At 55.5% G+C, this 27,695-nt stretch overlaps 1 protein-coding gene across 1 annotated transcript in view; it reads left to right on the forward strand.

The window, feature by feature from the left end:
• The window catches only part of RUNX3 (RUNX family transcription factor 3), a 60,441-nt gene that overhangs the window by 11,769 nt on the left and 20,977 nt on the right, over positions 1-27,695 (forward strand). The window contains exons 2-3 of the mRNA XM_046016696.1: positions 19,732-20,012; positions 21,890-22,046. Coding sequence (XP_045872652.1) covers positions 19,732-20,012; positions 21,890-22,046 — 438 coding nt within the window. The remainder of the gene's footprint in view (positions 1-19,731; positions 20,013-21,889; positions 22,047-27,695) is intronic.

A 27,695-nucleotide genomic window follows, 5' to 3' on the forward strand; every position in this document is an offset into this window, starting at 1 on the left:
TGAAACAAATGCCAGTATTAAGTCAGTTTTATAAATGAAGAAACGGAAGGCCAGAGAGGTTAACCTGCCCGAGGTCCCCCAGCTGGGGTTCTACCCCACGCAGTCCGCATCTGGAGCCTGTGCGCCTCACCACAGCCCCGTGGCTAGGAGCTCATCGAGGTCTTCTCCCTGGAGGAACATTCCTTCGCTTCCACTGGTCCCCTTCCCGGGGGAAGAGCCCGTAGCACTTCCACAAGCCTGGCCGATAAGAACCCCTTTCTTGCTGGGTGAGTCAACACTGGGCTTCAAGTTTTCTCATCTGAGCAATGGGCCGGTTGTCATTTCAGGACCAAAGAAGGGAGATGTGTAGAGCACAGTGCACGGTCCATTCAGAAGACACGTGATGTACGGTGGCCCTTCTTCACCAAGGCGTAGATGGGAAACTGAGGCCTAGAGAGGGCATGGAACAACATGGCCAGAACTGAGCTCGAAAAGTGCTCTGAGAAAGCCAGGCCAAAATCCCTTGGCTAGCCCAGGTCCATACATGGCCCAAGCAAAGGGCTTCTTTCTCATCTGGCCAGGGCCTGTGTTATCCTTCTTGTAATGGCACTGTGAGCACTTTGGCGGGGGCCTCTCCCTCTGGGTTCCTCCCCCCGACCCCCTAGCTCTCCTAGGGGTCCCTTCCACCGAATGCACCAGCATCCTGCCCCAGTTTACCAGCCTGGACATCTCGCAGAAGTCCCCTGGAATTCCCCTCTCAGGTGCCCCATGCGGGGTGAGGGGCACACACCCACACGTGCCTCTGCCCCTGTTTTAGGGTCCACCACCCTTGCCTGGTGGTCATTCCTCTGCCCTGACTCACCTCTGAAATTCACTCTGCCAGTACTGGGCTCGACACTTTACACACATCACTGCTAGGGTTCACAACCCTACAGGGTCAATATTTTCGTTCGCATTTGGCAGAGGAGGAACATGAGAAACGAAGGCCCTTGTCTAAGATCACATCGTTTAGAAGCAGTATAGCAGGGGTTCAAGGCCAGGCTCTGCCCACCCCTTCCACAGGCGCAGCCCAGTGCAGGAAAGACAGTTCCCGAATGCAAGCAGTCTGCTTCACACTTCCTACCCCCGCACCCCTGCATGCGGGGCTTCGTTGCTGCAATGGGAGTTGGGTGCGTGACACTCATATCTGAGCTGGGACTCTCCCTCAGGCAGGGGCGGCTTCTCTGGCTGCAGCCACAGGGGCGACCCCAAGGGTTCCGAGCTCAGAAGGGTCCCCTATGCTCGGGTTAATGCTCTGCAGCTGCCATCTTGAAATTCTTAATAATTTCGTCTTTGGATTTGTGCTTTGTAAGTGAAGTCGGATGAGACAGAGGGGAATGCAGGGACTTAGGGCCTGGGCTGAGTCCTGCCCACACAGGCAGGGCCGGACGTGAGTGTGGGCATGGGAAGGACAGGTGCACATGACCCATATGCCAAGGTTTGGTCGGGGGGAATGTCTGCGAGGGTCTGCACTCACCGCACACTGTCCCCATGTCCAAGGGAATGTAACATTTAATAGCAAATACAGGCATCATGACAAGTCAAGAGATACCACGGAGGAAATCTAGGAGCTTTTTTCCGGTCTTTTCAACAGGGACCCTATATTTTCATTTTGTACCGAATGCCACAGATTGGGTAGCTGGCCCTTTCTGAGGAGAGGGGGAACATGGGCAGACCCCAAAAATTTAACACAGGTGGCAAGGGAGCCCAGGCCCGTGTTGCTTTTTTTCCACGAGAGGGGTGACAACCCCTCGGGTGTCTGCTGGGCATCCTGGGATTTGTCAGGAAGAGAAGACCCAGTTCAAGGATCTGGGGACATACAAGCCCTTCCAGTGGCTGACCTGAACTGGGCAGGGCTGCCTGGAGCTGCTCAGGGGTACACACAAGCTCAGACTCCCAGGGCGGCCCCATACTCTGAGCAGAGACTTGCCTCCCAGCCAAGCGCAAGAGGGGATCTGGACTTCTCTGCCCTCCCTGGCTGGGCCAGGACCCAGGCCAACACTCAGGCCCCTGCCCCAGGGAGGCTTGGCCCAGAAGAGTGGGCCGGAGGTGGCGGGTAGGCTCTTGATGACTTTCCTCCCCACATGGACAGTGGGCCAGTCAGGCTTCGACCTGGGCTTTAAGATACATCGCGGCTGAAGAAAAGCTCACAGTGGCCCCTACTGACAGGGGGAGACAGGACTATGGCTCAGTGAGTGACAACCTGAGTTTCCGATAAAGCTGTTGCTCATGGTTGGGGCTCAGCCTGTGCCCATTCAGGGGGCTCAAATGAGGGCCTTGGCTGTCTTGTTCACAACTGAGCCCCCGGTGCTGAGTTAGATCTAAGTCAGAGGAGGGGCTCAGGAAATACAGGGGGAGGAATGAATGAGTAAACATAGTCAGCTCAGGGAGCCCAGCTCTGGACCTGGAGAGCATCTGCACTTTCCAATTAGCCAGACCTGGCATCTTTGCTCTGCTGCTCCCTCCTCTACGGCTAGTTGCCCTCTCTTTTGCTCAGTTTCTTCATCTGCACAATGGGGAGAATGACAGTACAGAGAACTTACTAAGACAGTGCCGGAAGCCCATGTGAAACGCTCAGCGTGTGAGAATGGATACGATTCTATTAAGGCTCAGAGTTTTCACTCTGGCTCTCAGATTTCAGGCTTCAGCATTTTTGGAGTGTTTTTCTATAGTTTCCAATTTTTTCCAGCGTGCTCATATTAGAGCTGACTCTCGAACAACACGGCTTTGACCTTCAAGGATCCACTTATAGGTGGATATTTTTTCGCCATAAATAACTGTACGGTACTGTTAAAGTATTTTCTCTTCCTTCTGATGTTCTTGGTAACGTTTCCTTTTCTCCAGCTTACTTTATGGTATCGAATACATGTGACATACAACAAGTTAATTGACATTTTATGCTATCAGTAAGGCTTCCAGTGAAGAGTAACTAAGTTTTGGGAAGAGCGAAGCCCCCACCCACACATTGTTCCAGGGTCAAACCAGCTGTATCACAGGGGTCGGGGTGTGCTGTGTGAGCGACCCAATGATGCTGTGTATTAACAGCATTGTTTTAAACAGACAATAAATAAAAGGAGGCAAGTCAGAGTCAGTTTCTGCTACGGATCCCCTGGGGTCCCAGCCTCCTGAGGCCCAGACAGCATTTGGGGGACCCCTACACTCCTGGACATGCACCCCCCCCCCCCACGCGTTTAGCGTAGGGGTCAGACCAGCGCCGGCGAGGGCTTCTGGGTAGGACCTGTGGGTGTGGTGGGGCGGGGCCTCAGTGGTAGCTCAGGGGCCTCTGTCACAGCTCAGCAAAACCCCGCCTCTACCTTAGGCCCCGCCCCCTCCCCGCCCACTCCATGCATCCTGGAGCGCGCACACGCTTGCACAGGCAAACACGCATGAGCGGCCACAGCCACTACAACAGACGCCCGGACTTTTCAGGAACCCCTGCCCGTGGGGACCAAGGGACACCTGGTGATGTGGTCTGAGGGAGGCCGCAAGGGGAAGCTGCTTTACCCCTACCCAGGCTGGTCCTGCTTCTCTGGCCAGGAAGTCCCTCCTCTTCCTGGGAGACCCCAGACACCTGCCAGTGGCCCCTGTCCACTGGGCTGGACCAGGCTTCACGGGAATCCCGGACTGATGGCACAAAGTACAGGCCTCAACCGAGAACTAGGTTTCCCGGTTAGGAGAGGCCTCAGAGATGCCTCCAGGTCCCCCATCATCTGATAGGTGGGGAAACTGAGGCTGAGACAGGGAGCGGCTGCTGGGGGTCCCCAGGAACCTGGCAGGGGAGGAGATGGCCTAGCCTGGTGGCAGGAAGGCAGGCAGGCTCTAGGTGTTTCAGATTCCCCACACATCTCTCTGGGGCCTTGTGGGGGCCTTCCAGCTCCAGCGGTCTGACCTGGGAGCTCTGGAAGGCTTCAGGGAGCTCCAGGTGAAGTCCACACAGCTCCCTGGGTAGTGGAGGAAGAGGATGCAAATAGGAAGGGGCCCTGGGGCCCTGGGTTAACCCCCTGAGCTCATTTCTGGCCTCTTCTTCCTGTGGGGTCAGTTAAAAAATAGCCTCCCATCTGCTAGGACTGGGGGGTGGGGGTCAGGCTCCATCTGGGGCTGTCAGGTCCCCCATGCCCAGCCTAGTACTCAGACCTCCTCACTCCAGTATCGCCCCCCACCCCCAGGACCAGGCTTGGCTGTCTGTGGCAAGGTGGCGCATCTGACCAGTTATTTCTCCCTTTGACTCAGCACTGAGTATCACCAGCACTCTGATGAAGCAGCCACAAGCCCAGGGGGCTGTCGTCTGAGTATCTGCCTGCCCATTTTACAGATGGAAAGGGTGAGGTGAGGCACGGTGTCATCAGGACATAGGGCAGGATCTGGCCACCAGCTTTTAGATCAAAGCCCTGTTCTTGCTTCTCAGGGATGCTGGACTGTGACCCCTCGGGGAGCAGGCAGCAGGAATAGTGGGGCAGGGTCTTTGCTGCCCCAGATTAGAAAGCCCAGAGTTCGGTGGAGCAGAATCAGTAGTCTACCTGGGTGTGGCCCCAGGAGGGTGGGGCAGTCATCCTCCCCTGGAGTCAGGCTGACCTGAGGCGGATCCCAGGTGCCCTGTGTCTCCAGTCTGATACCTCAGCCAGGCCACTTAGTTCTCAGACCCTCAGGATCCTCATCTGTAAGATGGGAGACAGCTCTGCTGGCCCTGGAGAGTGCTTGTGAGGACACATGGAGATGCACAGGGCCTGGGAAGTGGGGAGCTCAGGTAGAGAATTATTAACAAGTATGAGGTCTACACATGCCTGAGGTCACTGAGGTCACAAGCACCCTCAGATTGCAGTCATCTGTGAGGCTCTTCTGGTTGGATCTAAGTATCTGGGATGGAAACCATAAGCCTTAGACCATAATGTGGACAAATGGCTGAATAAATGGGTATTTTCAGCCCAGTGGAACTGGCTGGCGCAGAGCTGGTCCTAAGGGAGGAATCTGGAATGGGGCTAAGACGTGTATACCAGGGTGTTCCCGGCAGTGCCTTCATAACAAACACACAAACACCCGAAAGGGACAGCCACAAGGGAACACTACGGTGGTCCAGCAGGGGAAGCAGGGTGTCTTCACACATCTCCCCCCCAACCCCGCCGCCCCGCTGCCCTACCCCCATGCCCTACGGCAGACACTTGCCCTGCCAAGGGGGAGAGGATTTGATGAGCAGGGCAGGAAACATACACAATACGTTGGTACATTTCAAAAGCAGGTTGAAAACAGTATGTAATATATGTTCCCAGTGTTAGAAAAGAAGGAAGTCGGGGGAGGAGAGAAGAAATTAAATCTATACGTACAGTAGGAGCACCAGAGGGCTAAAAACCAAAATGTTAACAATTGTTCTGGGTGGCAGGATTATGGGTGGTTTTAATTTTCTTCTTCGTAATTTTATTATTTTCCAATTTTTCTTTAATGAATATGTATTATCCTCATAATCAAAAAAAAATGTGTTTCAAGAGATGGGGTGGGAGGATGAGAGACTCTTCTTGTCCTTTAATAGACTCTAAAACTAAAGCCCAGTGTGAAATAGATGAATGTTCATTCATTCCCTCTTCCATCCATTCATTCCCTCATTCAGTCATTCACTCATTCATCCATCCATCCATCCATCCATCCATCCATTTTCTAATGTTTCTAGACACCTCCCTGGAGCCAGGCTCTAAGCTTCATAGCCAAAGAGCTGAAAGTGACCCCTCTCTGATCTCAGGGAGGTCAGTGTCAGGGGCAGGGGCCACATGAGTATAGAAGAGAGAAGGGCTGAGTCATCCCGGGAGCATGGTCTCACAATGAAGGGGATGGGGCTTTGGTGCACACGCAGGAGTTCTGGAGTCTCAGAATGGGGGAGGGTACCGCTTGCAAAGGCATCATGGGCTGTTAGAGAGGATCTATTGTGTGTGGGGAAGTGTGTCAGGACAAGAACCTAGAATGTTCTGAGGGCCAGGTTCTTCAAAGGCTTTGAGTCGCCTGGCTGAGCTACTCAATGGTTGCTAGAATCTGAGCAAGTCGGGAAACATCCCAGGCCTCAGTATCCTCGCCTGGAAAATGAGCTAATAACCTCATTGGGTTATGGTAAGAACCAAACAAGGCAACAACTGTAACGCACTCAGAACAGTACTAGGTGTGGAGCCAGGGCCGGAACACGGTTTGCCTTGATTATTTGCTATTAAATACACTTTATCCAGAAGGTATTCTGAAAACCAAACAGATTCCTAAACTAGAAATTCACATTCATTCATTAATTTATGTACTTCATTCATTGGACAGATGTTTACTGAGACCCCTGTAGGTACCCAAGCATGTTTTTTAGGCACTGGGGATAGAGTTGCCAGACCAAATACAGGACACCCAGATTATCTGTTTCAGATGTATAAAGAATTGCAATATTTGTGATAACTTTATACGAGAAAAGTGCCTGTCGTTGGTCCAAAATCCAACTTAATTGGATTCTCTGTATTTTTATTTGCTCAATCTAGCAACTCTAACTGGGAAGACAACACCAGGTGAAAAGACAAAACTCTTCCCGCCTGAGGTTGACAGTCTATGGAGGAGAAGAGATAGCTCATAAGTAGAGACATAATCTCTCAGGCAAGGATAAAGGGGCTGAAGAAGTATAAATCAAGGAACAGGGCTGTGTGGATTTCCTTAGGGCTGCTATAACAAATTACCACAAATTTTCGTGGCTTCAGACAACACACATGTACCATCTTACAGTTCTGGGGGGGGATCAAAAGTCCTATGTGAGTCTCATTGGGCTAAGATCAAGGTTTAAGCAAGGCTGTGTTTCTTTCTGGAGGCTCTGGGAGAATCCATTTCCTCAGCTTGTTGGGCTTTTAAAGGCCACCCACTTCCCTTGCATGGTGACCCTTTCAGTTTTCCATGTCACATCACCCACTGACTGTCCTTTCCTGCCTCCTTCTTCCACTTCTACAAGGACCCTTGTGAAAAATTAGAGCCACCTAGATAGTCCAGAATAAGCACCCCATCTTGAAGTCCTTAACCTTTATCACACCTGCAAACTCCCTTTCGCTGTGTAAGGTCACATGTTATTGGTTAGAGGGGCTGGGATGTGGACACCTTTGGGCACCATTATTCTACCATTATTGAAGCACAGGGCCTCAGAGAAGGTCTTTCACAGAGGGTGGCAGGGACCTGATTGAGGTGGTGAGTGGAGCCATGCAGACAGAATGTGAGGGGCTCTCCAGGGAAAGGGAACCCTATGGCAAATGCCCAGCAGTGGGGGTAGGATTGGTATTTAAGGACCAGCAGGGAAGCTAGTGTGGCTGCATACAGGGAGGGGGCAGGTAGAAGGAGATGAGGACAGAGAGATGGGGGTGCTGGCCGTGCAGAATCCCGAAGAGCTAATCCCTCCCCTGTTCCAGGCCCTCAGTTCTCCAAACCCGGTCCCTAACCCCATCCTGCTCTGCTAAACTGACTGTCGCTCCAAGAGGACTTGCATCAATGACCAAACTCCTCCCACAAAGATTGCAAGATTAGAAGGAAAGGTTCCCTGCAACAGGAGGTATTCAGTTAAATGTTTCAAAGAACTCCCTGTAGGCTAGCAGGAAACGGTCAGTTACCTACCAGAAAGTTCCATAACATGCGAGAGACTTGGTCTTGACTAAGGGTCAAAGGGGCCAAGTCCCTCTGGACCCCACATTCAGGGCCCAGCCAAGCTCCCAAGGTGAGTGGTGAGTCCTGACCTTGGCCACTGGCCATGCTGTGACCTCAGGAAACCACATCCCCTCCTCTCCGACCTGTTTCTCTGGCATAAGGGAGTTGGACTCAAGGATCTTCAAGGTCCTCCCAGTGTTGACCAGCTGTGATTCCCACCCCCTAAGACTCTCTGATCCTAGGGATCATATATTCTAGGACAAAAGCCTTGTAACTGTGTGACCGCAGGCAGGTTCCTCTACCCTGCTGAGCCTCAGCCTGCGTACCATGTGGGGGTGAAACCAGAGCCCACCTCCTTGGGTGGGGGGACGGGGACTGTGCCGAGCCCACGGGGAGCACTCAATTCATGTGAGTTCCAGGGACGAGGGTTCTAACGTTGTCAGTCTCAGCGCCTCAAGTCTGTGACCCCGTCTCCAGAGTCTGACATTTGCCGGCTGTGGGATTTTAAGTCTCCAGGACGCACCCCCGCCCAACTGCCAGCGTGCCCCCAACGCCCTGCCCTCCCCCACGTGCTGGGTGGCATGCCTACCCCATGACCACATGAAAAGCCATTCCCCCAGGGTGTCCCCACACCTGGGAAAGCCGGCAGCCTGCCCGGCGCTGGCCCCGCCTGGTGGCTGGAACACCGGGCAAGATCAATGACGCCAGGCTGGGTTCCCAGTGCAGCCACCTTGTTCCAATCAGGGCTGGGCGCCTTCCGCTCCGGACCCCCCGCCCAGCCCAGAGCTGCTGCCCCTCCCGGGCCCTGCCCAGCAGCCCACGTTTCCAGCCCCGTGACCCCGGAGAAACGATGCCCACTGCCTGACTCCCCTCTGGCTGCAGCCTGCCCAGACCTGGGCGTTGAGGAACCAGCTGGCTGATGGGGTGGCTGGAGGAGCCCCAGGCCCCAGGGAAGGGGCGGGGTCTGGTCCTGGCATTCAGGCATCAAACTTTACAAGCCCCTCTCACCTCCAGCCTCAGTTTCGTCAGCTGCACATTGGGTACTTCAAGTCTCCCCATCTGGTTTTCAGGGCCATTGTGAGAAAAGCAGAAGAGATAGAAGGCAGAAAATGTTTTAGGAACTGTGGACATGCCCGGTCCAGAGGGGGGTGGGAGAAAGCAGGTGGGAGAAGGCAGTTCTTCCTTCTTCCATCTGGGTCCTTCTCAGCCTCCAGGTCTCGGCTCTGATGTCACCTCCTGTGAGAGACCCTCACTGAGCACCTGCTCTAAAGTAAGGGAGACCACCTCCTCGCCCAACCCCCCCACCCAGTCATCTTCCATCCCTTGGCCTTCATCGTTTTCTCTAGCATCCCAAGACGCTATCAAATGTTGACGCGTTTGTCTGTTTACCTCCTGGTTTATCCTCTGCCTTCCCCGCCGAATCAAAGCTGCATGGGACAACTGCCTGTCTTGTCCACAGCAGTATCCCCGGCACCTAAGACAGCCCCCTGCACGTGGGCTGGAGGTGCTCAAGAGTGTTTGCTGACCGAGCGGATCTAGAACTTCCTCTGCATCTGCTTCCCATTTCTCCTCTTCCTGTCCACCCTAGCTCCCTGCATCGGGTGCAGGGCTCCCTGAGGACAGGCCTGGGAACATTTCCACTTGCACCCCTAGGGGATGGGGCCAGGCCTCTGGGAACTGAAGGAATGTCACATCATCAAAGCCAGCCCTGATTTGACTGAGCCTCAAAGATGGAGCAGTAAGAAGGCCCGGCCCCCACCCTAGGTCTGAGCACCTTCTAGGATTCCCTTCCAGAAGCCTCCTCAGGTACAATCAGAGACACACAGGTGCTAAACATCACATCCTTGCCAGTGACAAATGCAGGCCAACAGACAGTGACAAAGAGTGCCCCGTGTCTGAGCCTATGGCCTAGACATGCCAGGCAGGGATTAATGGGCCTGCTCAGGTCTCTATTCGGCTCTCCCCACATCCTTAGCACCTCCCCGAGGGCCATGGGCGTGGTAGGCAAGGAGGGGTAGGTAGGCTGGCATCACTCTGAGAGCAGATCTTCCTTGCTGGACCTCCCCCCGCCCAATCCCAGCTACCCAGTCCTGCTGGTCTTTGGTCTGTCGGGGTCACCTGTGGACCCTGAGCCACTGCTCTGTCTTCCATGGTGTCTGCGCTCCCCATGCAGCCAGGCCAGGCAGCTCAGGCTGCCAGGCTGCCACGTTCAGCTCTCACGTTTACCTGTGGGGTGAACTGGAGCAAGTTACAAGATTCCTGGGCCCCGGTTTTTCTAGTGTTATCATGGGGATGTTGACAGGGGGCTCAACCCATAAGGTGGCCATGAGAATTAAACGAAATAATACCTGTGAGGTGTAGATAGCATTTGTTATTGTAACTGAGGGGCCCGGGCCATGGGATGAAGCTCCTGGGGTGAACAAAGCACAATTTCAGCATCAATAGAGCTTGGTTCAATCCCCAGCTCTGCCCCTTCCTGGCTGGGTCCAGCAGGCTTCCTCAGTGACATTTAGTTTCTCGCCCATGGAGGAGGCCCAATGACACGGATCTGGAGGACGACTGGTAAGATTTAAGGAGCTCAGTAGGGAGCATGCTCAGCGGGGGCTGAGCACCCAGAAATGGCCCGTACGGGGGTGTCGCCATGAGGAGGATGGCTTCAGAGACCACCAGATCATTTGGTTGAGCTGGTAGACAGGACCATCTGGTTGAAACAGTGATCTGGTCGAGAATAAACACTCCCCAGTTTTGACACACTATGCTGTATAAAAATGTAAGCATTTTTGTCCATTCCTTTAGAGCTCTGGGTCAAGGTTATGTCTTTTTCTATTTTCCCCCCTTTGCCTTTCTTTCTAAACATTTTATTGTAAAATATAGTAACAGAAGAGTGTATAAAACACGAATGTGTTTAAAGCATAAAAATAAAACAGACACCCAGAATAAATAAAAAAAACAGAAGCCACTTAGCTGTGGCTTCCAGACCTGGACCCTTACAGCGCCTGACAGGCTGAGGTGGACTGGGGAGCGGAGAGAGGGGACAAGACCAAGGCTGGGACTTCCAAAGTTCTTGCGTAGGGGAGAGCTAGGCCAGCAGGCAGGGACCTCAGAGTCAGGTCCAGCAGCCGGTGAGCCTCCTACATGACCCTGAGCATGCCTCTGACCTCTCCTGGACCTCAGTAGCCCCAGAACTGTCCTGGATTAACATGGAATTCTAGAACATTGAAGATGGACAATCCTCCTGAGGATCAAGTGTGGCCCAATGCAGTTAGCTCCCCGATGAGGCGTCTGATGCCCAGAGAAGGAAGGGACTTGTCCAAGGTCACCCACCAAGAAATAAGGGGACAGCTGTCCTGGAGCCAGCAGCCAGGTCCATGAGCCTTGGGCCTAGCCCATGTCATAGGTCATGACCATCTTTAGGATCCCTTCATCCCCAGTTTTCTAGGATTCCTTGAGGACTGGGACTGCTTTAAGTTGATCAAGACATAGGGTGCAACTGCTTCCCCAACCAGGGAGGGTGGCAGAGGGAAACCAGGGCACGAAAGAGTGCAGGAAGCCACAAAGAACAACTTTCAGGTGTTTAGAACCCAGCACTGGTGAGGGGTTGGGGAGGTCAGGACTCCCGCTACATCCTCAGCCAGACTGAAGACACTGACCCACACAGAGAGCTAGCACATTTAGGAGCGGAACAAACAACTCTAAAACAGGGACCCCACCCTGCACCCCCGCCCCCGCCCCAGCCATCTGGATGCAGGCCCCCATCCCTACCATGCAGCCTGGTACTGAATGCTCCACTAGCCACTGGACATGCCGCCTGAGTGACCTCACCTCTCCGGCCTCTGTTATCCCTTCTGTTACTTGGAAAAAAAAAAAAAAAAGGCTTGACCCTGCCCATCGCCGCCCCCACGGAGCATGGTGAAGATGAAATACTGCAGCGCACAGAGGGGTTAAGACGCTTGCTTTGGAGGGAGAGGGACCCGACTCCACATCCAGGCTTCCTTGCCACGTGGAAGCCTCTCGAAGCCTCGGCTGCCCCATCTGCACAAACCATACGATTGTTCCGGAGTTCGTCTCAGATGATGTCAGCAAAGTAGGTGCTCAAAAGAACATGATGCCCCAGGCTAGGGGAGATGTCGCGGTCAGCGGACGGGATGACTTGTGGGCCAGGACCGCTTACCTAATCTAGGGATGCTCGGCGGCAGAATGAAAACACAGGCCCTTGGTTCAAAGAGTCTGAAATCTGAAGGATTTCCAGGCAGTGATGGCAGAACAGGGGAGCAGGCATGGGACCCTCTGCAAGTAGGATGCCGTGTCATTGCCGGGCTCACTGGTGTGGGGGGTCAGCCGGGCCAGTGGGGCACGGAGGGCATCTGAAGGCCGGCTCAGGTGCAGGGGCGGAGGCCCTTCTACCGTGGCCCCCACCGCCCCTCCCCGGGGTTGCTGCCGGGCTCTCGACCGCCGGGCCCTGCCACTCTCGGTGGCCTCAGGAAGCAGCATAAGAGACCGACTGTTCTCCACCTCGTTATGCCCCGTTTTTATCTCATGCCATGCATACAGCACATAGTTGATTTCTTTCCGCAAAGGGCTGCGCTTTTTTTCTTTTCCAAGGGCGACGTTGGAAAGCCATGTGGCTTTTATTGCTGGCAGGAATGTCTGAGGCGTTCCTTCACCACCACATGAAATGGAGCCGTAATCTTCATCTGCGTAAGGCCAAAGCCCCCGGTCTCCTCAGAGCCATCAGCCTCTGAGATTAATTAAGGCTTCACAAGGACTGACAGTCATTAGGACATTTTGGGGGGGTGGAAAATCCCTAATGGGGCTGGCTGGGCCGGGGAGCCACTGGGTGGGCGGTGGGGTGAGGAGGGCCTGCCACGGAGAGGAAGGCATCCTGGACCAGAGTCCCCGGGAGGGGACAGGAGGGGGTTCCAGACTCTGCCCCTGGCCTAGGTGGTGACTTTGAAGGAGACCTTTTCCCTCCCCGGGCCTCAGTTCTTCCGCTTGACAAATGGGAGATTTTGGATATGGTATCTCAGAGCCCATTATAAAATTCTGAACCCTGCCCACAATTCTCATGCCAGGATTCTAATTCTCTTCCATGACTAGAACTTCAAGCATCTGATTCTGGTCCATGAGAACAGACCGTGGGGCCAGGCTGCCTGGTTGGAATCCCGGTGCTGCGCAGCTGCCCAGCTGTGTGATCTTGGGCAAGTTTACATCTTCACCTATAGGATTTTTTTGGGGGGGATGCCAAACCTCCCCAATAAGGGTCCTGTGAGGCACAAATGAGCACAGAGTGTGGGATTCGGCCCAGCACGCCGGAAGCTTAACTGTTGTCAGTAACGATTAATAGAGCTCAAGATTCTAATCCCATGGTTCCAATTCAGTTCCAAACATTGGTTTCTGACTCGCAGCTATTCTTACTGTCTGATTAAGGCTTGGAGATGTTTTGAACCTGAAAATCCTCCTGCCTTTCCTCCACAAGAGGAAGTGCGAGAAGTGCCAGCCACTCAAAGGAGCTCTTTCCCTCCCTGCCAGAGCTAAAGCCCCTTCCTGGGCCTGGGAAAGTCTGCCCTTTCCAGAACACTCCTGGGCTCCGGGCTACCCAGGGCCCTCTCACCAGCCTCTGTCCCTCCCTCCCAAAGAAGAATCCTCAGATTTGATGACTCTGCCAGCAGAGCGCTCTGCAACCCTGCCCCCCATTGACATAGAGAGAGAGGCTAAGGTACTCTGACCAGCCAGAGGAGCAGAGACAGAGTCTGGATCAAGGAGTCCTCTTGAAATAAAGGCCCAGAGTGGGGAAGCTCTTCACTCTCTGAGCCTCAATTTTTCCATCTGTAAAGTGGAGAGAATTAAATACCCTGCAGAAGCCCCAAGAGCATTAGCAATAATTGAAATAAAAGTCCCAGCATATGACAGGACTCCAACTAATTAAGGTAATTATTAGTCATAGACCAAAGGGCTCTATCAGAATTATTTCCCTGTTTCATAAATGACGAAAGGGAGGAACAGGGAGGACAGGTGGATAACCAGAGTCCACTTCCCTGGCTACTATGGGGCCTGTCTCCTCTCCCCTGGCTAGGCCCACCCTGAGACCACCTCTCTCCATCCTTCCCTCCTGTCTCTCTAATTCCCCAAGCTGAGTGTCCTCTCAGGAGGCTCTAGAGGGGAGTTGGGGTAGAGGTCCAGGGCTGCACAAAACAGGGACACAAAACAGTGCCACCTGAGGTGAGAGGTGGGGAAAGGGGCCCTATGGGCTTGGTCCCAAAGTCACAGTGAAACCTACCTGGGGGTACACAGGGAGCCAGCTGGGTGCTTTTAGGAATCATGGAAGCTCACTCTCACCATTCTGATAGGGATGCTGAGGACCTGAGGGAGACACACGGACTCTGGCATCTCCCCAGAGCAATGGGTGCTCAAGGTCCCATCTGGCTGTGAGGCACCGGGTACCATCAGGTGGGTCCTGGCCCAGCCCACCTGTGGGCTGAGGCAGGATGGGTGGAGGCTGTGGGTGGCTGTCAACCCACCCTGCTTTTGGTCACACCATATAGTCCACAGGCCTTGCCAGAGCTTAGTCCCAAGTCTTGCCTCCTCCTTAGCGAAACAGGTCAAGCCTCTCTCAATTTCTTGGCCTCAGTGTGCCCATCTGTATAGTGAGGACCACAGCCGAGTCTACCTCCTCACAGGCAGGTTCTGAGGCCAGAGGTGAGCATGAGGCAGGTAAGCTTCAGCAGATGAGCCATGCAGCCCCTTTCTGCTTCCCAACCTGGGCTGGAAGGGTCTGCTGATTTCCACACCGATGGCTGTTTCACTGTGTCTATTGCGCACCCCCTCCCCCCACCTGGCTCCACCACCATCGTGATCGCGAACGTTTATTAAGCACTTTCAATATCTAGACAACAGTTCTCCCCCAATATTTTGTTCAACCAGTGCAGGGGTGCACAATCGGGTGGTGCCTCTGATCCCCAAATTTTGCATCAGATCAGCCTTTTAACCCCACTCTGGTTCTCCCGAACCCAGGAAATATTGAGCAACATTTCTCTTTGCTTCAGTGGGCATAAGGCCTACCCCACACAATTGCCCGGGTTGAAATGAAAGCGTGTACTAAAGCCAGAACACAGGGCCTGGGCACCCAAACACTTCGGCAGTCCTCGCTGTAGCTGTAGCTGTTCTTCCCCTTTGCCCCGCCAGGGGACGGAGGCTCTGGGAGGTGCAGAAGTGCCACAGGCCGTTAGTGGCAGAGTCAGTAGCTGTGCCCTTAACCACAGGGCTCTCTCCGGCTCCCCCTCCCTCCCTTCACAGTCTGGTCCTTTCCAAAAAAAAAGAAAGAAAGAAAAGAAATAGAAAGAAAGAGAAAAAGAAAAAAAAAAGAGGCACCCTGTAATTTGAGAAGCACCCTTGTCCTTCTGCACATTCGGGAGCCTTCCAGAGAGGCTGCCCGAAGGAATTCTTTGGGGTAAGGGTCCCCACCCCTGCCAGCAACAATCATGACCTTTTCTCGCTAATTTGTGTGCGTGCGTGCACGTGTGTGTGTGAGATAATACGTATGTATAAACTTACATACTTGAAATCGGGATGCAAGCAAGTCTAGGTTTGACTAGCAGTATTTTCTTTCCCATGGAACGACTGATGGCATTAGATGTGGGGAAACACAGTGTTCCTACCCTCCTGGAGGGAGTCTTTAATCCTCTGGATTGTGAAACAGAGCCATCAGAACCACCTCCATTCATGGAAGGGAAAACTGAGGCTCCACGGAGGGACAGAAATGTCCCACCTTAAGTTCCAGGCCACTGGGCAGGAGGGCTTCACCAGACTGAGGGTGTGGAGGCCAGACTGGAAGAAATCATTAACTTCTAGAAGACAGTCCTCTGCTAGTAACTGGACTGGGGCTCCCATGAGACTTGGGATGGAGGGAACACGAACGTCCTTGGGGATGGGGAGGTGGATAACAGTGTCAGCTGAAGCCCAGTTCCTAGTCAAGAGAGTGTCTGCCTGTAGGGGGATAGAGGGTGGGGGCCAGTGGGTTTCCAGAGTGAGGGCCTAAGAACCTAAGGGAAAGAAGTTGAGTCTTCTTAAGATCCAGGCTCAGGCAGCCCTGTGATGGTAGCTGGAAAACCCTCCTGCAAGCCGGCTCTGCCTGGAGGCAGGTCACAGACAGTCCTGACCTCTCCCAGGCAGCCCCTAGGCGAACCAAGGTCGGGCAGGATAGCCATGGACTAGGCTCCAAGTCCTGGCAAGCTTTGAACCTGAGACTTGGATATTTCACAGATGGGAAGTGTGAGGCCCACAAAGAGGAAGAGACTTGCCAAGGGCCCCCAATGAGGGATGCCCAGGCCTTATTTGTTCAGTGTGACAGCAGCGGTAGCTCGCATGGATGGAGCACCTCCTGTATGCCAGGGGGTGCTAAGCACCTTACACACGTTTCTGTGAGGAAGCCACGATCCTTGGCCCTACTTTACGGATGAAATTGACAAGAGCCAGAGAGGTTTTAAGCAATGTCCCCTAGCTCACGGTAGGTGGCGGAAAAAGGAAAACTGAGGCAGTGGAACTGCAGACCCCAGGCCCCTTCCACAACCAGTGAACTTCCTAGAAGGTTTTCCATGTCACATATGTCCTGTGTCTGGCGCACTTGGGGGATCCTCACCCCCATCCCAGGCACCAGACTCTTGATGAATCATACCTGCCCTTGTAAGCTCTCTGGCCTGTGGGGAGACATATGCAGGTACCCTGCTACCACCAATGCTTTTAGGGTGCACCCCTAGGGGTCACAGGCAGCCAGAGGAGGGCGCCCTGACGCCGGGTCACTTTGACGCCAGGGATCTCACTTCCAGGGGCAAAGGATGCTGGTGGGAGGAGTGGCCCCCAGGTCCCGAGATCTGAGGGTCCCAGTTTGGGTCCCTGCTTACCCAACTCTGCGCCCAGACCTCCCGCTTCCTCACGCTGCTGTGGACAATTTGAGCTGTTCTTAGCTGGGAGCCATTCAAGAGAAAGCGGGAGATTGGTGCACCAGTCCACTGGAAGAGGGAAAGGACGTGGCTAGCCATAGTAAACGGGAAGGAAGAGGGTATCCACGTAAGGGATACCACGTAAGGGAGTGAGAGCTGTCCAACTGTCTCTCGAAATGGTAAAAAGAAAAACAGAAAGAGAGGTGGCCCTAGGTCTGTTGGTCAGGGATGGGGAGGATGTAAGTTAGCCATTGGGAGAAATTGGGAATGGGCTGGCCTGTTCTTCTGTGTGTCCTCCTCTGGCCCCTCAGGACGGGGCAGGAGAGGACTGTGCATTTCCGGCAGGGAGAACGCTCTGTGGGTCCAGAGCCACAGGGACCGTGGGGTGCCAGAGAAGCATCTGTGTCCATCAGGGCAAGTAGGGCAGCCTTTGGTCTGACACAAAGCCATAGGTTTATTCTGGCCGCGTAGATGGTTAGGAATTGTCCAGAACGTCTGCCCAGAAAGCGCAGTTCCTGGGAGGCGGCCGGTTGCGCCTGGACACGCGACCGAAGCTGGCACACATCTGTGGGCAGGGTCTGGCCGGGCAACTCCGCGGCGGGCAGAGTGCAGGCGCCAACTAGCGGTGGCTCCCGAAAGTGCTCCCCGCCCGGCGGGCCCGGGCCCGGGCGACCGCAGGCTGGAGCCCCAAGCGTCCCCGGGTTCCCGCGCCCACACGCCCACACTCAGTGACTACCCTCCAGAGGGCTGGAGCCACGCCGGATCCTGTGCCAGGTGCCGAGACCCACAGGAACCGCATTTTCAGGATGTCCGTTTGTGAACCCGCCGTAGGATGAGGGAGAAATCAGGCGGAGGGGCAAGTAAGGGCACGGGTGCAAACCGAAACCACTAGACGAATCGAATTTACAAACCCCTGATACAGCGGGTCCTGGCCCCAGAGCCGCTCCAGGGCCACACGCGTGCCCCCCTCCCCTGGCCCTGGGCCGTACCTGGCCACAACTTGGTGGGCCTTTTGGCGGGAAGCTCCCAGAGGTCCGACGCGCCAAGGCCCTGGTACCTCGTTTTCTTCTGGTTCCGCCGCTACTGCCCCCGTTCGGGAGAGTGCAAGGGCCTTGGCCCCGACGATCTGCAACTCCGAGATGCAGGCTCTCTAAATAGATCCCGTAGGGTCCTTCGCTGTCCCCGCCTTCGAAATGGCCCTAGGGGCTGACGTGAGGCGAAGACAGAGTCAGGGACCAGCTCTCCAGGTGGTCAAGGTTGCGCGGGAGCCTCTCCGCCCCGAAGCGCACGCGGGGCTTGAATTCGTTCCGCAACGACGAAATGGCGCGCACTGGGCCGGGGTCAGATCCCGGCCGCGATCTGGCGGCCACCTTCGGATTCTATCCTTCTTCGCTTCCGAGGCTTGGAATTTGTCGCACTGCACCTGTCAAGCGCCGAGAACAACGAATACTCAGCCCAGTCTCCAGACGGCGGAGACTCGGTATGCCTTCGTCGGTTCCCAGCACTCGAGGGAGCACCTCCGGGCGATAATCCAGAATGAATGGGGGCTTGATCTTTGCAGTTCCCTTCCCCGCTGTAGCTTGTCCGTAGGCCCGCTCGTTTGGCCTAGGAGGCGGGAGAGGCCAGGGTTGCCTGCCGTGAAGCCCCGAGAGTCGATGGGCCGCGCGGGCGGGAGGGAGAGCGGTCTGTGTCCCTGTGGTGCGGACGGAGCACACCGCCCGGTAAGAGGGAGGCGCCGGACCTCGGGGGGCCGGTGCGCATCCACGCGGAGGAAGAACATTGCCTCCTCTGGAAGCCGGGGCCCTTGGCTTGGCAGTCATGCCCTCGTTCTCCGCACGCTTGTCTTCCTGCCTCTTGCGCGATGCGAGACCGTGGCTATAAGCGCGGGGCAAAAAATCAGGGGGAAACACTCGCGTTTTCCAGGCCCCATCGTGTTTTTCAAAGAATCACGGGCCGCCACAACGAAGGACGACGAAGCGAGGCCTGCGCGGTCCTGAAAGTTGCTTTGGGGGGAGCGGAGAGGAACGGGGTTTGTCACCGCCAAGCCAGATTCCAGCTCCCCCCCACCCCCAACACCCGTCTGTCTCTGGTCGGCAACCGGGCCCACGAGGCCGGGCCCAAAGCCGCGCTGGGAGTTGCAGAGGCGGCTGGTGGTCGTGGAATCTCGTGTGCGGTGGAAGCCCCTGGGCCGAAATAATTTGCGGGACTGCGGGGGACGCCGGGCGCGGGGTGAAAAACCTCTTGGGGGCGGCTCCCCGCTCGATGTCACCGGCCTTGGAGCCCCCACGTCCCGCAGCCGAGAGTGCAGGCATCAGAGGCCGAAAGCAGCCGGAGCGGGGAAGGCCCAGTTACCGGCAGCGGGGAAAGGGCGCGAGAAGGGAAGCTGCGGCCCCCGCGTCAGGGAGCCGCCGCCCAGGAGGCAGCCGCCCAGGAGCCCGGACGTTTTAACCAAATTTTTAGCATTGACCCCGGGGCCCCCGAACTTTCGAGGAGCCCTGGGCTAACGCTCCGGGCCCCCAGACCCCGGCGTCCTCCCCGGGGCGGGGCCTTCCGCCCCTCCCCGTTGGGCGGCCTTCGGCGGTCCCCGTTCCTCCCCCACGAGCGCGGCCGAGGTGCCGGCGATGGGGCTCCGATTGGCTGCGCGACGCGTCGCTCGGGCCGGCCCCGCCCCCGCGGGCCCCCGGGTACTAACCCCGCGCGGGCCAGCCCGGCGCCGCCACTCGATTCTCGAGGATTTGTTCTGGGGCTGCGGCCGCGCAGTCGGTGGGGCAGCCGCGAGAGCGGGCTGCGGGGGCGGGAGGAGGCGGCGGCGGCACAGCCCGCTCGGGCCCCGCGGCGGCCGAGGCAGACGTCCCGCCGCGAGGGGCGGCCGCAAGCCGGGCCGCGAGCCCAGGATGCGGGACTAGCGGTCAGAGCTGCGCGCGGCCGTCGGGGCTGCGAGGCCTCTCGCTGCGGGCGGGCCCCCGGCGGGGCGTCCCCGGGCGCCGCCCCCTGCGCCTTGAGGCCGCGGCCCGGCTGCTTCTGCTTTCCCGCTTCTCGCGGCAGCGGCGGCCGAGGAGGCGCCCGCGCCGGCCGCCCCCGGGGGAGCCGCGCCGCCGCCGCCCGCCCGGCGCCCTGACGGCCGCTGTTATGCGTATTCCTGTAGACCCGAGCACCAGCCGCCGCTTCACACCTCCCTCCACGGCCTTCCCCTGCGGCGGCGGCGGCGGCGGCGGCGGCGGCGGCAAGATGGGCGAAAACAGCGGCGCGCTGAGCGCGCAGGCGGCGGTGGGGCCGGGCGGGCGCGCCCGGCCGGAGGTGCGCTCTATGGTGGACGTGCTGGCGGACCACGCGGGCGAGCTCGTGCGCACCGACAGCCCCAACTTCCTCTGCTCCGTGCTGCCCTCGCACTGGCGCTGCAACAAGACGCTGCCCGTCGCGTTCAAGGTGAGTGCGGGGCCCGGGGCGGGCGGACACCCGCCCTGGCGATCCGGGCGTCTCAGCGGCAGGACCCACGGGACCCCGGGCTCCAGCCGGGGAAGGCAGGGGAACGTGCCCGCTGCCTCGCCGCGAGAGCCCAGCGGCCGGGCCCAGAGCGCTTTCGGTCTCCCTGCGCGCTCCGCCAGGGGACTTTGGCGTTCCCCCTCAGATGCACCCGGCAAGGATGGCTTTTCGGGGCGGGGGGCGGGAGTTGCCCCCTCCACCTTCGGGGAGCCCGGCTGAAAGACGCTGATGAGGAACCGGGCGGATGGGGCTTCTCTCCTCCGACACAGCCTTGCGGGCAAAGGGGAAGAAGGGCCCCGGGACCAGGGCGAGGCCCCGGAGGTGGGGTGCGGAGGGTGGATAGGGCCTAACCTCCCCTGCCTGCAACCCCTCCTCCTGCACCGCTTCAGAAACACTTCCTGCTCACACCCTCCACCTCTGGCTTCTGAAATTTTACACCGGGCGACTCTAGGGCTGAGAAGGGGGGCACCGAACCCTAAAGGTTTGCGGCAGGAATCCCGAACGTCGGGCAGAAATGGGGGGGCGCTCCCACCCCTGGCAGCCCCCAGTCATTCAGAGGATCTTTTTCTCTTTGCTAGGGAGTAGGCGACTGTTTCATTTTCATTTTTTTAAGGGGGCAGCGAGATGAAACGAAAACGCCTTGGTTTTCCCCTAAACCTCTCACAGCTGCCGTGAGAAAGGGCAGGGCAGGAAGGGCCAGCGGCTGGGGGTGGCGGGTGCCCGAGGTGGCTGGAAACAGAGGCTTCTGGCAGCTGAGGCCGTCCTTGCTCCCATTAAGACGACTCCAAATTGGGGGGGGGGGGTAGGATGAGTGGCTCTTGGAGGTCTCCCGGGTGACATCTTAAAATGCCAGTGGGGAAAATCTCCCGGGGAGGAGGGGGAGGGGGAGGCCCGTGTGACTTTAATCCTCAGATCGGAGGTTTTACTGTCACTTGGAGCTTAAAAGGAATCTTTGAAATTAAAAGAAGACAGGATGTTGACAGGAAATCTGGCCTTTTTAATCAGACCCCAAACATTTTCTCCTTGAAATTTTTACCATCTGGATCCCTAGTCCCTGCACACGGTGGCCACGTTTAAATGGCTGTGACTACATTTGCAGCGTGATTCCTTTTCAAAAGGCATCTGCCTCTGCCCGCTGCCTGGGGTGAGGGGTGGGGGAGAGCATATTAGGGGGGTATCTCCTCCCCCATCGTGCAGTTCCCAGCAGGTGCATTCTCCTATTGCAAGCCCCTCTCTCGCTTTAAAGGGGTTTTCTGTACAACCCCTCTCAAAACACCGGTTTGTTTTGCATTTTGCATTTTCCCTGCATAACGAATTCAGTCTCTGCAGAGGCCGGCAGACTGGGCCCCCCGGCCACATTTCAGGGCCGAATTTTATACCCCAAATGGCTCTAGCTTTAATTCAGTGTGGGGAGCTGTCCGGTTATTATTGTTGTTGATATTATTTTTATTTAGGGACGTGGTTGCTAGGAGCACGTTGATTCCTCTTTTGCTTAGGCCCAGGGAAAGAGGGGAACTGCACTCCACGCCATAGTGATCGAGCTCATTCACAGCTCTCACGCAGATTTCATTGCAAGGATAATTTCTTAGGACATGACTTAACCAGTTGAGCTAGGATTTGGGTGTGGAAGGCGGAGATTTCGGCTTCTTGTTTTTGTTTTTTGGGGGGGAAGGTGTCCGTTGGGGTTTAGCCTTTTCTCCGCTCTGCCTTTGAGAAATCCTGCAGTGTGCCTGGGACCTAGGGGAGCTGCCTGGCCCCTCCCCGCCTCTCCCTGGCCTCCCCTACTCTTCTAAGCTGTCCCCCTGCCCCTGTGCCTTCAGGTGGTGGCGCTGGGGGACGTGCCAGATGGAACAGTGGTGACCGTGATGGCTGGCAATGATGAGAATTACTCTGCGGAGTTGCGTAATGCCTCGGCGGTCATGAAGAACCAGGTGGCCAGGTTCAACGACCTTCGCTTCGTGGGCCGCAGTGGGCGAGGTGAGCTGCAGGGAGTCTGCGCACCCTGACACCAGCAATGGCAGAGGTCTAGGAAGGAAGCTGAGAGCAAGCCCTTGGGGTCCCAAATGGGAGCCCCAGAAACAAGTGCCCAGGCCCGGCTTGGTCTCAGACAGTGGTTTGGAGCCCCATGGGAGTGTCACAAAACCCTTTGAGGATGCGGGTCCTTGGCCAGAAAAAGACACAATTGGCTTCCAGCTTCTGGGGTTTACTAACTCTTGAAGCTGTCTGTGTCACCCCTCTTTCCCGGTGGTTGAGTTCCTGGCCTCATAAAAGACACTAGGAAGAGATCACGGATTAAGGAGCTCAAAAGGGGACCTTGTAGATTTTCTGTGGCAAGTGGGCTTAGCGACGGGCTTAGACAAATGGCTGGTCTGCGGACCACGCGGAGAGCGCCCAGCCGCTCTCCCCACGGGACTGGGATCTCCCCAAGCTTCAAGCTTTGAGCAAGCCCAGGCTGCCTCTCCCCAGCTGTGGTCTCCCCAAGCCACAGTTTCCCCAGCCCTGTGAGCCCTTAAGGTGGTTTAGGAGAGACACGAATGCTATGCGGGAAAGCAAAGCAGAAAAGCCTGCAGACTGCCATCCCCCACCCCAGAATGGAAGCTGAAGCCCTTGTGGCCCCCCCCCACCCCCCCACCCCCCCCCCCCGCCTGTGTGATTGGTCTCTGGCTATAGGAAGGAAGGCAGGACCAGCCCGCCCGCCCGCTGTAGCTGTCGCCCCAGGGCTCGGGTGGGAGGCTGCTGGGACCCGAAACCCATCATCACTTCTGGGTGGAGAAGCCCTAGAAACCCTGCCCCAGCGAAATGGAGGCTCGAGGACTCGCTGGCCCTTTAAGACCAGCCTGCGGAAAAGCCGGGAGTGCCCGGTCCCAAGACTCCGCTTGCCCCTCCAGTTGGGTTAAGAAAGTAAGCTAAGTTCCCTCTGCCCCCAGTATCCACAGAGGCTGAGGCAGAATTGTACTTTTCATCACCAATAAACAAGACCTTCTCAAGGTTTTCCTTTGCTCCCAGCCAACAGCCCTGCTCAGCAATGGGCATCTGGGCACCATTTTTTCCTCTCCAGCCGTTCAACATATACATACAAATGTCAAACATATTTTGACTTTTCAGCATTAATTAAAACCAGGGCATTATTTGCATGTAATAACTGTTTACTTGTTACTTTTTATGAAACTGAAATAGTTTACATTCTTTCAAACATTTCCTGTTCCTGTTGGCTCCCTTCCCCACGCACAGATTTCTTTCAAACGTTGCCCTTAACTGGTTGCAGGTTGATGGATGGAAAATGTTTGCTTTTATGAATTAAGCTTTCATTGCTGCTCCTAATTAGTATCCAAGCCCCTTTTGTCATCCCCAATCTCTCCAGCCTTTTGCAACTTAATCCCAGCTACAACCCTGAGTGGAGAGTCACTGGCCACCGGTTGATGGCTGGCAGGGATGCAGCTTGACTTTGGGGCGGTGGCCAGGTGTGCAGGCCAGGTAGCATGGACAGCCAGGCCGTCGGGGGGGGGGGGCGTAGGGAGGCCCGCCCGCCTGTAGCTGCAGCCCCTGAAGGAGCAGGCAGAAGGGGAGATCCATCCCGGGAGCCCACCAAGGCATCAGGAACGTGGCACCTTACTGCCTGTCCTGGGAGGTGAGATCGAGAAAGAGAAGACACGATGATTCCGAGTGACCAAGGGCATGGCTGGCTGGCTGGCTGGGCTTTTTGCTGCGTAAAGTGATTTCTTCATGGCATTTATGCCCACGGACCTGCACTCACCCTGCAGGACTTTGGGGGAGAGAAGTGGGTTTGCAAATCACCCTTTAGCTGGTGCGCTTGAAGCAGGCGAGGCTGAGGCTGGGGTCGTGGCTCTGGAGGATGCAGGAGGCTGAGTTTATAAATCATTCTCACAGCCCTTCTCCCATCAGCCTCCCTCATCCTGGGCCGGGGCAGGAAGGGGCCTGAGCGGGAGTTCCAATACCTGGGGACTTGACCAGACTTTCAGACCTCAGAGTCTCATGGTATTGAACAACCTGAACTCGACAACCAGCCCACCTGGTTTCAGTCCTCACTCCGCCAGTGACTTGCTGGATGACATGGGGCAAATGGCTTAACCTCTCTGTGCCTCAATTTGCCCAGCTGTATAAGGGGGCAATAGGACCCCTCTCTCCCGAGGTTTTATAAGGATTAAGGAAATTGGCCCCAGTGTATCACTTGGCACGTATTGAGAGTTGGACACAGGTTACAGATTTTGTTACATCGAACGCCTATGACTGGAGATCTTTGAAGTCCCTTTGAGTGGTATAGTCACTGATTCTGTGATTATGGTGTGGTTTGGGCAGGGGCGGGGGAAACCCAGAAGGTGTGAATTGTGGAGTGGGAGAAGTGGAGGCGGCTGGCAATGAGAAGGAGGGCACAGGGGTCCTGTAGCCCGCAGCAGCTCGTCCGCTGTGCCTCTGCTGCCCATTGGGAAATCCCCACGGAGAGGACAAATCAGTGATTGACACGGACAGTGGGGCACTTGGAGAGTTGAGACAGGTTGGAGTTTGGGACCTGGAGCCATTCCCTGGCCCTCCGACTTCTGCCAAGATCAAGAAGCCAGACAGAAATTTCTGTTTGTTTCCTTGCGTTTTATTCCTTGATGCTGTCTTAATTCCAGGAAGATAGGATTCCATGGAGAACATAGACACCACCACCACAGAGCCCTCATGATAAGCCTGAAGGTGGAAAGAAACAAGGGAGGGAAAGAAACCAAGTCACTGGTGTGTCCTGCAGTGATTAGGGCCGAAGTTCGCACCCTTCTTACAACAAATACCATATAACGCGCTTTTCATTGTCCTACAATGAAACGTAACTAATGGAACCTGCCTACTTATGTGCAGTTTCAAAATCCATAGAAGTCCAAAGCTTTCATGGAGAAAAAAAGAAGATGATTGATGATAAAATATCCATCTGAATATGTAAATGTGGGGTGAGACCGCCCTGTGGTGAGTGGGAGCTTGGCCGTCCAGCAGAAGCCCCGGGAGCGCCGCGGTAGACCACTAGTCCGGGCGTGCGGGACTCAAGAGTCCGCTGCCGTCGACGACATGGTTTTCTGAAGGCGCGAACAGTGCTTGGCAAAGTTCTGAACAAAACTTCAGGAAAAAAAAAACAAACTATCTTCCATCCTGGAAAATTCAACAGATACTAAAAATGTGCAAAAAACTGGGCTTTATGTTATGTAAAACTGAGTTAGGCTCATGGCTCAGAGAATCTTTGTAACAAGTGTTTCACACACAGGAGGAATGACTGCCTGGGTGCCCTGTACCCAGCTGGACCCATGCCTCCTCCGCTCCTCTCCACCCCACCTCCCACACCCCCTACACCCCTCTGGAGGACCACATGCCACAAATTCCCAAAATGTCCTCTAGGAGGCAGCCTAGGTGAAAATGAAAACAGCGAGAGCTCCTGAAAAGTCATTAGCTGTTTGAAAAGAAATCCTAGTAGGTAGAGTGAGATTTGAGGAGAGATGTGTGGGTGTGGCTTATAGGTTTCTTGACCAATGTCGAGAAAACCCAGAGGTCCCCTGAGATGTGTTCCTGCTATCCATGAGGCCCCCATGATGGGGTTTTATGACACGAGAACCCCGGCTGAGGGGGACAGGGACTGGTCCAGAGCCACACTGCCAGACCTGGTTGTACGTGCTGATTGGTCCAGGGACCCACGAGATTGTCTGGAGTCACCCAAGTCCCCGAGGGGTAACTGTTTCCAGACTGGGACTTCTCCGCTCTGGCCAGGGCCAGTCCCTAGAGTGCCTTGGTTAGCAGTTCCTGGATTTCTGGCTGCTGGCAGGTCTGCCTGAGGTTCCTGCAAAGTCCTTTACCTTCTCTGTCATCGCAGCTTCCTGCCCTGAGACGGGGTGAGGTGGGAGGATGCGTTCACCAGCAGGCAGAGAGAGAGAGAGGTGAGGGGCTCTCAGGGAGACCTTTTCCCCCCAAGTCGTTCTGGGGACCCCTGCTTCCCATGGTACCTGATACACACCCCTCCCTTCCACTTTTGTTCCCAGGTCCCAGGCCCTGCCTTTGGTTCTCCTCCCTCCCTCTCTTTGGGCACTGGGGAGGGGTGGTGCCAGGCCTGGAAAGCGGGAGGAAGCCGTGGAGAAGGGCTGATGACCTCAGGGATAGTTTGTGGTTTGCTGCCTGGTGAGAGTGGAGGCCTCTCACTGCCCAGGAGCAGGTCCTTAGTATGGGCCGGGGGGTGGGGGGTGGCAGGGGGGTGCGGGCAGACTCCAGCACATTCTAACCTTTCCGGCCCTGCCTAGATACTGTTGACCTGGATGACTCATTGCCCCTCTGTGAGTCTCAGTGTTCTTGTCTGTAAAATGGAAATGGTTATCTCTCCCTTAATGATTTTAACAAACATTTCTTGAGCACCTACTATGTGCCAGATGCTGTCCTAGGGGTTAGGACACAGCAGTGAACAAGACAGAAGTTCTGGTGCCCAGGGAGTTTACAGACAGAAAATAAGTAGAGGAATTGCCAAAAATAATAAGCATGATGGGGGAAGTATGAGCAAGTAAGGAGGGAGCAGGAGGGTCTCTGATGTTTCACATTGAGCTTCTTAACCTTTTTTTTACCCCATGGGTCAACTTGACAGTTTCAGAATAATGTGTTTTAAAGAATAAAATGAAATACAAAGGATTACAATGGAAACCAATTATAATAAAACACAGTTAGCAAAATGTCTAAAAAAACTGGGATAAATGTGCTCTTTTTTTAGTGTATTAAATAATAAGATGTGGCAATGGGTCTGATGACGACCATGATTTTGAAGTTGTGACGAGCATAAAAGATATTTAGAGAAATTTGCAGTGTCTGTAATGTGATATGTAAATATCTCTGACGTCTGTTGGTGACAAGGTCACAGGGACTTCTGTAATACCTCTGTGGTTTGTTGCCCATGGCCATACTTGAAGGAGATACTAAATTGCAGCCAGAGGTTAGAGACAATACAGTCGTCTCTTTTTTTTTTCCTGTCCCTGTTCACAGGGCCCATTTAATCCTAAGAAGGAGCCCCAGATGCCAAGTTTAAAATGCCTGCTTTAGATAAAGTGTCCAGGGAGGGCTTCACTGAGGAGGTGACTTTTCGGTCGAGATCCGAGGGAAATGAGGGAGACACAGGAGTACTTAAGTAATTGGGACCCATCTGGCTTGGCACCCTGCAGTGTCTACGCAGTGATAGGGAGTCTGGCAGGGGAGGAAGAAGTCCAGGAGAAAAATGACCAAAGAGGGAAGGAAGGCAGATCCCAGGAAGGGGAGGTGGTCCCTGCATAGAATTTCCCTAGACCTTATACACTTTTGGTTTCCAGAAACCATGGGAAGTGCCCCTGTAGTCTGAGAGTGAGGGGTTCCATGTCCTCTGATCCAGGACTCCAGGGGCAGGGGCTGTACATTTCCATCCCTGCCTTCAGTGGGCTGGCTCAGGAAGAATCTTCCAGAAAGGCCCTGCTCTGGCCCAGTTTGAGTCACGCCTCAATTTAAGCCACCCCGTTTATACACCAGTTCTTCGGTGTCTCAGAAGAACCCCTGGGGTTCTGTGGTGCGGCCCTGGAAGCCTGGCTGGTTTTCTTTCGTTCTGGATTTTCCTGTTTCTGGGGCTCAACTTTTCACATG

Source organism: Meles meles, chromosome 1, assembly GCF_922984935.1.
Source record: "Meles meles chromosome 1, mMelMel3.1 paternal haplotype, whole genome shotgun sequence".
Classification (NCBI taxonomy): domain Eukaryota; kingdom Metazoa; phylum Chordata; class Mammalia; order Carnivora; family Mustelidae; genus Meles; species Meles meles.